The sequence below is a fragment of the Sinohyriopsis cumingii genome, chromosome 1 (genome assembly GCF_028554795.1).
Source record: "Sinohyriopsis cumingii isolate HCF-2022 chromosome 1, ASM2855479v2, whole genome shotgun sequence".
NCBI lineage: Eukaryota > Metazoa > Mollusca > Bivalvia > Unionida > Unionidae > Sinohyriopsis > Sinohyriopsis cumingii.
This window is the reverse complement of record NC_142961.1, coordinates 121,138,558-121,152,142: the sequence shown is the minus strand read 5'-3', so window position 1 is coordinate 121,152,142 and position 13,585 is coordinate 121,138,558. Positions and strand designations below refer to the sequence as shown.

The following is a 13,585-nucleotide window of genomic DNA, read 5'->3' as shown; positions in this document are numbered from 1 at the left end:
ACCTGCAGTGAGTGGCCTGCTTGGTATTCAAATGACTGACCTGCAGTGATTGGCCTGCTTGGTATTCAAATGACTGACCTGCAGTGAGTGGCCTGCTTGGTATTCAAATGACTGACCTGCAGTGAGTGGCCTGCTTGGTATTCAAATGACTGACCTGCAGTGATTGGCCTGCTTGGTATTCAAATGACTGACCTGCAGTGTTGCAGAGGAAGGTCTTACTAAATAAGGAGGCTGAGACACCTTTTAATGCATTGTCTATGCTTTATCATCTTTTGATCCAGTTGATTAATTACACTTGGACATATATCACCTCTCGGGGTCAGTTGTAGGACACATCACATATCAGAGTCTATTTTTAGGACACATTGCTTATCGTCTCTATCACAGAACACACCACTTATCAGGGTCGATCAAAGAGGTTCCTAAACCTTTTCGGCTCTGACCCTACAAAATATTTTTTCTGAGCCTCATGAGCCTGACTCCATATTTTGATGAGTTTTGCCACCCTAAAAAAATCCAGATGACCCTCTATAATGTCCTCACAAGCTTGATTTGGTCATGATCTGGGGGCTAGAAACCACTCATCAATCATAAGACACAACACTTATCATGATCTATTATAGGACACAGCACTTCTCAGTGTCTATTGTAGGACACATCACTTATCAGGGTCTAATGTAGGACACATCACTTATCAGGGTCTATCGTAGGATACATCACTTATCAGGGTCTATTGTGGGACACATCACTTATCAGGGTCTATTGTAGGACACATCACTTATCAGGGTCTATTGTAGGACACATCACTTATCAGGGTCTATTGTAGGACACATCACTTATCAGGGTCTATCGTAGGATACATCACTTATCAGGGTCTATTGTAGGACACATCACTTATCAGGGTCTGTCATAGGACACATCACTTATCAGGGTCTGTTGTAGGACACGTCACTTATCAGGGTCTATTGTAGGTCACATCACTTATCAGGGTCTATCATAGGACACTTCACTTATCAGGGTCTATCGTAGGACATCACTTATCAGGGTCTATCATAGGACACTTCACTTATCAGGGTCTATCGTAGGACATCACTTATCAGGGTCTATCGTAGGACACATAACTTATCAGTGTCTATCATAAGACACATCACTTAGTAGGGTCTATCATAGGACACATCACTTATCAGGGTCTGTCATAGGACACTTCATTTATCAGGGTCTATCATAGGACACATCACTTGTCATGGTTTATCATAGGATACATCACTTATCAGGATCTATTATAGGGCACGTCATTTATCAGGGTCTATCATAGGACAGATCACTATCAGGATCTATTGTAGGACACCATTTATCAGAATCTGTCATAGGAAACATCACTTATCAGAGTCTGTCATAGGACACATCACTTCTCCGGGTCATTGTAGGACATCATTTATCAAGGTTTATCATAGGACACATTACTTATCATGGTCTATCATAGGCCACTTCACTTATCAGAGTCTATCATAAGACACACCACTCATCAAGGTCTATTGTAGGAAACATGTTTGCTTGATTCATGCTGGTTTCTAAAACGTTTGTCCTAAAAATCAACTAAACTTGCAAAAATCACACATCATTTTGGGAAGCAATACATTTAATTCAATATTAGAAGCCATTCCTTCTTGGTTTCAGATGGAGGGTTAACATGCAAGCAAAATTTTCAGTTCTCGAATAGATCCTGTATTCATATGTCCAGTTGATGCAAAATACTGTAAAACTGTTTCGTGGATATAAGTTTTTATTGCATTTAGAATGTAGATAGTGGATATTTCCAGAAATGGTTCAGTTTTTAATTGATATGTGAATTTATGGTTTGTACTATGCTTAAAATTCATTAAAACATATATAGTCTGATAATACAAACCCGTTTGTACCTACCCCCCTACCGATTTAAAAAATGAGAACATTTAATGTGATAAAAAGTGCACAGAACTAAGTCAGTTGAATCATTGATTTATAATTTCTAACCTGACTGTGACCAGAATGGCATTAATACTGGCATCCCCTGCATCATTTCATGCTTAACGGACTTTCCATACTAACACGGTACCATATTGCGTACACTATTGGCTAGCTTATTTCCATCAGACAACATAATAACGTAGTTCATCCTGTTCAGCAATGCTGAATAATTGTGTAAGTTACATAACGTTGAGAGTTTAGAATTATATCGCTCTGCATACATGAACATAGAAATTAAACCGCTTGTTAAATCCACATGAAAAGTGTAGTTGTCATTTTCCTTTGCTTGATTCGACATTGTAAATATTGGAAGCAGATGACTTATGTATGTACATCTGTAGTTGTGATGCACCCCTTTGCCAAAAATGGACTTGTCCAGAAACTGGAAATGGATCCGAGTATGTCTGTCTATTACATTGAAAACTTCTGTTAAGCATGAAACGTGCATAAGATGACCGGTGTTAGGGCCACTCTACTCAGAGTCAGGTTAGAAACTATAAATCAGTGAATGAATTGACTAAGTTCCTTGCACTTTTTATCACATTAAATGTTTCCGTTATTTAAATTGGTAGGGGGGTACAAACAAACGGGTTTGTATTATCAGACTATAGTTTGTAATAACCTGCATTTAGGGAGTGATGTATGCACGTGTATATCTGGTAAACACTATTGATACAAGCCGTCCAATTCAGTCTGGATTTTTTTTTAAAATTATAAATCAGTGCATTAGCAGTGAACTGCTCAAATGAGTTGACATTACTATTTTCTAGGATCCTGTGTTTTGTTTACTTGTCGATTAATAGTTAGCTGGTATAGTCTACGTGTTTTTGTGATAGCGAAAATAGGGAGTATCATCCTTGATAATTTGATTAATGCCTATTTCTAGTTAACCGCCTAAGACTGTACACTACATACTCAATGTGTTTATAGTCCCTGATGTTTCATTTGTATACGTCATCACATTTAAGTTTGTTTTTCTTCTTCTTTATTTCTTTGGTACATATAACTGTTGACTACACTTTCATGCGGTCTACCTCGGTAATATTGTAAGAGTGCATAACATGGTTTCCGAACCATTGCTATGAGTGACAGACTAACACGGTATGTGCCGCGAAATACAAAACTGATTTTTTCTTCTTTTTCTATTTTTACTTATGGCAATTCAGTCGCAATGTAGCAATGTGTAAAATATCCAGCTGGTAATTTCCATAAATACTCACTGTGAAAATTAACTAAATATACACATGCAATACCAGCGCATGCTGGTTTGAATATTCCAACAAGGATTGTGAATTTTGTGGGTATTATGGGTTTTGTGGGTTTTGTGAGTATTGTGGGTTTTGTGAGTATTGTGGGTTTTGTCAGGAGTATATAAGGCTTTGTGGGCTGCTTGAGGGGGTTCAGTCAGCTAGCAGCCATCAAACTAGGTACGTCACAGTTATTGTGAGTTTTATTTTTTTTATTTTGTTTTGTTTAGTTTATTAGAGAATTAAGTAACTTTAGGCAATATTTTGGACAGTAAATATTTTTATAAAGTTTATTTAAGTACAAATCAATTTTTATTTAAGTTATTTTTTTATTATTTTTAATTCCTTTCTCTCTTCCAAATTATACACATTCTAGTCATTTCTAATTTATTTTACAAGCAAAATAGATATTGTTTAATCATTTGTTATTTGAAATTCATTTATATGGTCAAGTGAGTGTTGTCCTCACAGACCCATGCTTTTATTAATTTCTTTATTTATTTTCTTTATTTAATTAGTTTTATGAAGCTAAAGACATACAGAAGAGTTTCGCTACATTACAGATATATAATTCCTTTTTCCTAAATTATAGGTCCAACAAAGTTCTTAGGGAAATAAAATGTCTAAGTCATTGTGAGTGTTTTCCTCACTGACTTGACATTCTAAATTCAATTCAACAATACTTGATTATTCTAGCAATCTATAAAACATAAGTTATTTGTCTATTTTATAATTTACTAGTTGTCTAAGTCATTGTGAGTGTTTTCCTCACTGACTTGACATTCTAAGTTCAATTCAACAATACTTGATTATTCTAGCAATCTTTAAAACATAAGTTATGTGTATATTTTATAATGTATTAGTTGTCTAAGTCATTGTGAGTTTTTTTCCTCACCAACTTGACAGCCAATTTACTTCCATTTATACCAATTCACTTCAAATAAGTATTACGCTAAAGTTGAAGTGTAAAGTCAAGCAAGTGTTTTCCTTGCAGATTTTTACATTTCACAATTACAATCAAGTCATAGTTTCTCTTCTATAGTGACCTTTATTACAACTAAATCCACATATGGTAACTCTAATATATCACTCATCAGAAGAAATAATATAACGAACTAATAGTATAGTGCTAATGTGTACCCTGACCTTGCCTGAAATTATCATATACCATACTGTACCCCCAAACAATGATAGTATTTTGGCTTAGGAGAAAAACAACAAGACTGTCATGGTCATGAACTGACTTTATTCGCTGTTTCATAATAATTGAATCATCTTGTGTTATGGCTGAAAAGAAATCAAGAGTTCGAGTTTACTCCATTCTCCCCCTCCTTTAGTCAGCTGATAAGAAGCATACTCATCCCTGGTGCGATACTCCAAGATAGTATTATCAGGACCTAGCTCGGCCGTTACAATATTTATACTTGCATCTAAGTTCAGTCCAGTTGCAAAGTGCACAGACCCAGAACTGCTATCACATAACGCTCTGGTAGATCTTGGTCTATGCAGTTTGTTAGGAGTAATCAGTAGAACAAACATCATGAACCTTGATCTGCTGGCACAATATTTGCAGGTCAAGGTCTGTGTTGTTGGTAAAAAGACTTAAAAGCAATGCTATATATAATACCCTATAAGTAAATAACGATAAGTATTTTGTAGCTGTACAGTGAATTGTTTTGAAAATGACACTTTCATTTACAGGCCTTTGAGAGACTGGCATCCCTGATAAGAGAGGAACAGCTAAATCCATCATAGAGTAATTCAGGTGTGGAATGGTACCTGTATCAACAGACTGGCAATTGATAGTTTATTCAAAGCAATGAACATCATGTGACCCTGGACATTAATTTTGCACCATGTTTCACAGAGAACTTGAATTTGATAACACATCAGAAATACCATGTGGTGTCACTGGTGTCCATATCAAATTGTTGTTTGATTAGGGGTGGTGTAATAAAGATAATTTGTTACTTGAGCAACATTACAGATATTGAAGTATTAGTATATATGTTTTCTTACAGTATTTTTAAGTGCCATAAGTTCTGATGCACAGACAATCACACCTGTGGACTAGTTTATGTGCAGTCTGCTAAGCAGTAAAGAGGTAAAAGGACTAGTCATTTTCCTTTTTAGTTTTGCTTTGTTTTTGTTCAGTTACATTTGCAATTAAAACTTATCTAATACTGCATTTGAGATTTTTTGGCTGTTTACCCTTGTAGTGACTTAGTCTATTCATACCTTACTGGTTTTCGATTGCATATTAACACATATTATTCATACACTGCTGTGTTAGATACATATTAACACATATTGTTCATACTCTGCTGTCTTTAGATTGCATATTAAAACATATTCATACATTGCTGTGTTAGATACATATTAACACATATTATTCATACACTGCTGTGTTAGATACGTATTAACACATATTGTTCATACTCTGCTGTCTTTAGATTGCATATTAAAACATATTCATACATTGCTGTGTTAGATACATATTAACACATATTGTTCATACTTTGCTGTGTTAGATACATATTAACACATATTGTTCATACTTTGCATTCTTTAAATACCTTATTAACACATACATATTGTTCATACTTTGACGTCTTTATATTGCGTATTAACACACTGTTCATTCTTTGCTGTCTTTTGATTGCATATTGACACATATTGTTCATACTTTGCTGTCTTGAGATACCATATTAATGCACACGGTTTGTTCTTTGCAGTCTTCAAGATTGCATATTGACGCAGATTTTCATACTTTGCTGTCTTTAGATACCATATTAACACCTTGTTCATACTTTGCTGTCTTGAGATACCATATTAACACATTGTTCATATTTTGCTGTCTTCGATTGCATATTAACACATATTAGAACATCTTGGCATAAATTCCTTTCAAAATAAGACAAATGGTGCTGACATGCCATAAGATGGTAAAATAAAGAAAAACTTGGAAACAGTTGTTCTTGTAACATATGCAATTACTACTGGAATTGGAAGAAATTTACATAAAAAGCATCACACTGATCCAGATTTCAAGGCCAGTTTCTCTTGCATTTGGCTATTAGGTAGATAGCATGCGATGCCATGCCCACTTTTTTATATAATTTTGATGTATTGAATGGAGATGGATGTGCTACTGTTTCATATGCAACATTAAAAGTAATATTGTAATTTACTTTAAACCATTCGTGAAAATAGTATCATCAGTATTGATGCGAGTATTTAGTTTGGTATTTAAGCAGTTTCTTCAAGGAAATTACTCTGGGATTCTGTTATTCAATGGTAACGACTGGTTAATGGGCTTAAATCTTCATCTCTTAAATGCTTTTTTGGAGAATCAGTTATAGTCTTAAGTAAAAAGTATATCTCATTTATCTTGTCTAAGATGCAATTAGGGCTGTTCCATTTAAACAAACATGGTACCTAGAGAAGATTCCTTTTTTGATATATATGCCAGGGTACTCTGATTACTCAAGAGTTCATATGAAAGCTATACAATTGTAAATGGTATCTCAAGATGATTACTCCACATTAAGTGTCTCAAGTATATTTTACTTGAACATCTCTTAGCTATGATTGAGCTGCTTTATTGCCAAGCCCATTTTTAGTGAGAAGTCAGACATGGAATTCACTTTAACATTGGTAGCTTCATTGGCATCGAAATATGTTAGAGTTTTGGTTCATGTTTCTCATTTGCATACATCTCCTAGACCTGTTGATAGATTCTCATCACATTTGGCATGAATCATTATGAAGCTAAGATAATTCATTATAGGAAATGCTAGCTTGTCCTTTTTACCTCAAAGTCAAGGTCACAGTCATAAAAGAATTTGCATTAAGGTTTTGGTAATAGTATTTTTCATTTGCTAATATTTTTACAGCCTATATTGATTTTACTTTTATTTTTGCATTAATCATTATGAAGTGAAAAGCAATTCTTCTCGTGATAAAACTGCTTGCTGTATATGACCTTAGTGTCAAGGTCATAGTCATGCAAAATTAACCTTAATGTCTTTCTTAAAGTTTAATCATTTGGTTATATTTCCTATACCTCTTGATGGATCTTGTTCATACATGGAATGAATCACTAAGAAACTAGGATAATTCACTCTACAACATTCACTCCCACCCTTTGGTCTTGGGGTCAAGATCCTAGTCACAGAAAATTTGCATTAATGTTTGAGTTACAAATCTTTAATTTTTTTATATTTCCTAAAGCCATTATCGGATTTTGTTCATACATTAGATGAATCATTATGAAGCTAAGACAGTTAATTCTGCAACATGTACACTCCCCCCTTTTGACCTTGGGATCAAGGTCACATTATTTACAACAGTGCTGTGATTGTGGGCTTGACATACAGACCAGGCATTCTGGTTCTGAAAATAAAAATCTTATTCTCGATTATCCTGGGATGGTCTTTGTACTATTTGTAAGACAAGCATGTGTCAAGAATGTGTCATTTGTTTGCTCCAATAGCAATATTCAAAGAGGTCATCAGATTTTTTTTCATGGCCTAAAATGACCCATTGTTTATCATATTTATGTAATACTTTATAGGGCTATGGACCATTGGTCCATCATGAGGGTCAGTTTGTTTTTTGTTTAGCCCATAATAGTGGGAAAGTGAGACACATGAATCAGTTTCCATGGCTGATGACAGCAAAATCAGCAGTTATGGTTGTGATTGATTTTTTCCTTTACTGACATTTCCTAAACCCCATGAAATGGTATCATTTTACTTGGCATGAATCATTATTAGCTAATGTAAATCATTGTGCAACATACTTTCTTAACCCTTTGATCTTGGGGTCATTATCACTGAAATGACTTAATCCTCTTGATTTATGCTGTAACATAATGCACAATGTACCTCCTCCACTTTGCCCATACTTTACTGCCATCTCTGCCTCACCCTGTTCCAGGCCATACTCCTGTAGGTCTGTCATCATTGTGTGTTGCCAGGTCATCCTCAGCCTTCCTTGTTTTCTTTGAATCTGGGACATCCATCTCTGTACTGTTCTGGGAATGCTGTTGGGAGACATCAGAGGACATGTCCTAGCCATTTTAAAAGGCATGTCCAACAAGTTGGTTTGCTTGTAAAGATCTTTGTTTGTGGTCTTTTTCAGCAAGAAGATCCAGCATAATCTGTCAAGACAACCATTGTGGAAAGCAGAAAGCTTGTTCATATCTGTTGTGATACTCCAAAGTTTCTAATCAATGGAGGAGGATGGATTTTACACAGGCATTTTAGAAATTTACTTTGGTTTTGAGGTCATGCTGCTGAGATTTCCAGATGGGTCATGGTCTACAGTAGACATGTTGAGCTTTGTTTGTCAGTGACTGGATGTCCTTGCTTGTGTTTCTTGGCTTGCTGACTGTACATTCCTGGTATAAGTCAAGTCAAACTACAAAGCAAAGATCCTGATCTACAGTATCATATACAATTGCAGATCAGGGTCTGTGCAATTTTCTGGTGCATTATGTGACAGCTAATTAGGGTCTGTGCTGTTTGCAGGTGCATTATGTGACAGCAGATAAGGGTCTGTGCAGTTTGCAGTTGGACTCATCTTATAAGTTGAAATATATATATATATATATATATATATATATATATATATATTATTTTCTCCGGAATGCAGTATGATTCCAAAACATTCCATAAGCTGTTGCAGTATATGCTATGAAAGGCCTTGTAGAATTCAGTGAAGCTGATGTACAGTGGAGCATTCCATCTAATGAATGTTCTGCTCTGTGATGTAATGCAAAATACATATCTATATGTGCACCCTCTTCCTGTCTGAATCCAGCCCCTCTCAGTTGTAGGAGGAATACAGGTAGCCTGATTGATTCACAGGAGTAGGATTGTGCAGAAGACTTAACTGGACACAGAGAGGACAATCATACCATGCCAACTGTCACAATTTTCAAAATCTTTGGAACTTTGATGATGAGTCACTTGGCCTGGTCTTTAGAAATTGTTTCTTCAGTCCATATACAGGTAGAAAAAATGAAAGGGTTTTCACTGCTGTTGGTATGGCCTTCAAAAACTCTGCATAGATGTTGTCTGATCCTAGAGTTTATCCATTGTTCATGGACTTTAGGGTATTTTCTATTTCAGTCTCTGATGGGGACTTGTATTTTGTGAGACTGTCAGTGACTGATCTGCTGGTGTTTCTGGTTCCTGTCAGTTCACTGGATGTTCTTAAAAAGTTGTATCCATCTCTCAGGCAGTTGTGTCTTAGTTTGCAATTCCAGTCTTTGATTGCTATTCCTTTGTTCAGCACAGATCTCTGCTAATTTTATAGATGGTAGTCATCTCTCCTCATTCTGCTGCTTGCTCAACTTCCACTGCCCTGCTGTCAATGTAGACTCTTTTGACTCTTGTGGCACTTCTCTTTATTCCTCCATCTTTCAGTTTGTTGACTGTCTGGAGCTGTTCCTGAATTCTTACAGATTTGGTGTTCAGTAGTCTTTTCAGATCTCTTCTGACATGGACTATCTTGCAGGTCTCACATAATAACCACTTATTGATTTTTCCTTCCTTGAAACCCAGTATCATTTTGCTTATTTCATCGTATAACTCTGAGACTGAATTCCATTTGGATTGTGTCTTTGGATTAGCAGAACATGTTTCCATCAGGTTGGCTAGTGTGCTGAATCTGTTCTCAAGTTCTGTGAGAAACTGTGCTTTCACCTCTGAAATACAGAACATGTAGATGGCAGCCTTTTGTCTCCATTGTTCACCCATGCAACAAAGAAATCTAGCTGTTTTACTAACCTTACTTTTCTTATCTCAGTCTAGTTGTCTCAGTCAGGTCTTCTCATTTTCCTTCATCATAATCTTGAGACAAGCATGTAGTGTCTGCTGTTGACATCACTTCCTCTGAAGGCAAATACATCTATCAGTGAACTTCCTCAGTTCCTGTTGATAAGGCTGCCATCAATCAGAGATATGTCTCCATCATTAGGGTATGTCCAAGTGTACTTGTAGATGTCGTTATGAGGGAATAGGGTACTTCCCACAACTAGGTCATTGCATACTCACAGATCAGTTTGGCAATTTCCATTATTGTTGATGACATCACATCTATGTCTGCCCATGATGCTTTGTCTGATTCCACCTAGTATTTCATGTTGCCTACAGCAAGTATCAAATCGTGCCTGGAATTTTGTGTATCATAACTTGCAGCTGCACCTATCAAGAATGATGAAATATGCATGAAGAATTTTGTTAGCAAAAACTTATGTTTTTTTTGTCTAAACTCCTTGACAGATTTTGTTCAATCATAGAACAAATCATTTAAAAGCTGAGACATTTGCTCTGCGACGTGCTTGTTCAACCTTTTACATTGAGGTTGGTCTCACATTTTACAACTATATTCTGATCATGTGCTTAACTTAGAGGCCATAGCTTTGTCTTAGCCAATATGATTCGTGTTTTAGTGTTATTCGGGGCTTGTGGATATGTTACAAAAATACCATAAAAATGCTCACAATCTGCCTGGTCAATTTCAACCTGTTTCATTTTTCCAGTCTTTCATGTGCTTTTTAACAAAATTTTAAACCTCAATCCAAAAGAATGCAGGCATTTGTACTAGCTGTGATCACACTGGAAATGCACTTGTTTTCAGCTTTAAATCATTTTGTCATTTTATGTCATTTATACATTTGGGGGCATTTTTTTTGTCTCAGGTATTTCATAATGTTGAGTCTCATTTTCTCTTGTTTAGTAGTGCTTGTAGGCTTAATTCATTACAGTTTTATTGTTGAATCTGCCTTGTTAGAGATTTAAACTCAGAAGCTCAGCATAGTGATGAGTCTGCCTTGGCAATGGCTGGACAATGCAGCAAGTCTGCCTTGGCAGAAGCTTGACAAAACAACAAGTCTGTCTTGGCATAAGTTTACATAGCATTGAGTCTGCCTTGACAGAAGCTTGACACATCAGTGAGTCTGCCTTGCCAGAAGCATGACACAACAATGAGTCTGCCTTGACAGAAGCTTGACACAGCAATGAGTCTGCCATGGCAGAAGCTTGACAAGCATTGAGTATGCCTTGACAGAAGTTCAACATAATGATCATAGTAACATCAATATACATGTCCATACAGCTGTTCACACACTAGATTTACCTAAGTGTTAAAGTTTTTTTCTTAGCTATGTAAAATTCAGGCCCAAGAAGAAAGGGATCAGATATGAATGTGTACTACAGTTATTTTATTAATATTAGCTTTAATGTCATTATTGTTGTTACTTGATACACTAAAAGACAAAGACAATATGTATACACTGGCCATGCATCTGTGCATTCATCTGTTCACCCTATTTGGGCTATAACTTTACACATAAATCTTGTAGGATGAGGATGAAGAAGTGTCAAACTCTCAAATTGGGCTGTGGTAACCTACTTTCCAAGGTTTATTATCTTTGATTATCCAGACTTGTAGTGTTTGGTACAATGGGACATGAAAGTGTATAGTGAACTGTTTTTGTTTTTAAACTAAATTTTTCAGGTTTGCATAAAACATTGCTTGAAAATCATGTTAGAACTAAACTTCCAGCAGTTATCACTGAATTTCAGTGTGTGTGTGCTTCTTGGAATAAAGGTGTGTTGTGTACAAAAATTGGGCAGATGCTATATATTCTAAAGATGTATTAAACATTGCTTAAAATGAAAAAGCATGTTATTCTCATGTGTTTAACTCTACTGGTCATAGAGCAGAAGACAGACTGACATGTCGATCAGTGTTTATCCCATCATGCTCTTCTATCCCAGATGTATATCATCCCAGTAGTTTTTGAAGTACTTTATCAATCAAAACTAACTTATGGGTAAGAATTTATATTTATTAAACATTGGTGAAGTTTAATTTGTATTAATTCCTAACAAGACTGTATAGACTTAATCAGAGAATTTATGCACTACATAATAATAAATAAAGCAATGGCAGGATATATGTTTATATTTGGAAAATGTTATCACAATAAAGATTTCTTTTATTTGCTATTAGATGAAAATAATGTTATATGTTTTACTTTGTCATTGCGAAATTAAATCTGGGAAATGTTATTTCATTCAGGCATTTTGTGGTTTATTAATCACTTCCCATCACATTTACTATCCGTAACAGTGGCAGTGACCATCCAGCATAGCTTCCTTGTGATGTCTTTCATTCCAGTCATGTCCTGATAGATCCCATTTGAATTAGTACCCTGTCATGAATTTGATTACACTTAAACATTTATTAATGGTACCATGATTGGGAACTATTAATTGTGCCATAGTGCCATGATTGGGAATTATTAATTAGAACTAGGTAAAACTCAATTGTTAACACTTTACAGCAAATTTTTTTAGGAGTTATGGCTCCTGCTTTGTTTGTAATGTTGAAAATTGTCCCTGACTGCATTACTTTTGTTGGGGTATCCTTGTTATCTGTATGTAAATCAACAAAGCGCTTGGCAAAGCACTTTTTTAGCATGGATTATGATGTAAATTATGAAAAATGCAAAAAAATTATTTGATCACAACATCTCGGAACTAATAGAACTTTAATTTTAGGAACAAGAAAAGATTATTTTTAGAATGTTTTCATGATAAGTCAATAGTTATGTAACTTAACTTTTTATGTGCATATATGATTTATTACAAGATTGGCATCATCACTCAGAGAATGACAGTATCAATCTCTCCAGTAGGCCATTAAGGTATGCTTCAAATCTCTGTATTCCAGTAACATCATCACATAAGCTGGCTGAGTGTAGGACGCCTTGGTTTTAATGGGTAAGAGAAGATTGATGGCCCTTTTTAACTTGGTCTGTGATTGTGCCATTAACGATGGAAGTCATCTAAAGAGCACTGATTTCAGAGTCGGAAAACAAAATAGCAGAAGTAAAGATCTACTTCATCCTAGCTGCAAAGAATCCGGAGTCTTCCATAAATTTGTTGAGTGACTTCAATAGCTTTACTATACTTTGTCGCTGCCCATAGTCACTTTATTTCACTGAATGTGGATGCTCAGTGATGTTAAGAAACATGTACAGACATATTTCATGTTAATGACAAAAGTAAATACGTAAATAGTTTTAACTTCCTTATCAGCTCAAACTCATGATGGCATACTAAAACCATTTACATCCTCTTGAAAATAGCCAATTGCAGTTTGAGCCAAATTATCAGCTAAACACTTCAGGTAAACGATATGTCCGTTAGCTCCATCAATGCAGCCATGAATTGGAACATGTCAATAAATTAGCTTAAGGCTGGAATCCTTGTGCCTGCAAGAAATGAAGGTGCAACCTAAATTTCAAATTA

General features: G+C 35.5%; 1 protein-coding gene across 4 annotated transcripts in view; it reads left to right on the top strand.

Annotated features, from left to right (window-relative positions):
* The window catches only part of LOC149807753 (kynurenine/alpha-aminoadipate aminotransferase, mitochondrial-like), a 66,636-nt gene extending 54,291 nt beyond the window's left edge, over positions 1–12,345 (top strand). For all 4 annotated transcript variants that reach the window (XM_089970103.1, XM_089970073.1, XM_089970084.1 and 1 more), the window contains exon 12: positions 4,956–12,345. In XM_089970103.1, the coding sequence (XP_089826229.1) occupies positions 4,956–5,009 (54 nt within the window). In that variant the 3' untranslated portion in view covers positions 5,010–12,345. The remainder of the gene's footprint in view (positions 1–4,955) is intronic.
* Positions 12,346–13,585: the final 1,240 nt, after the last annotated feature.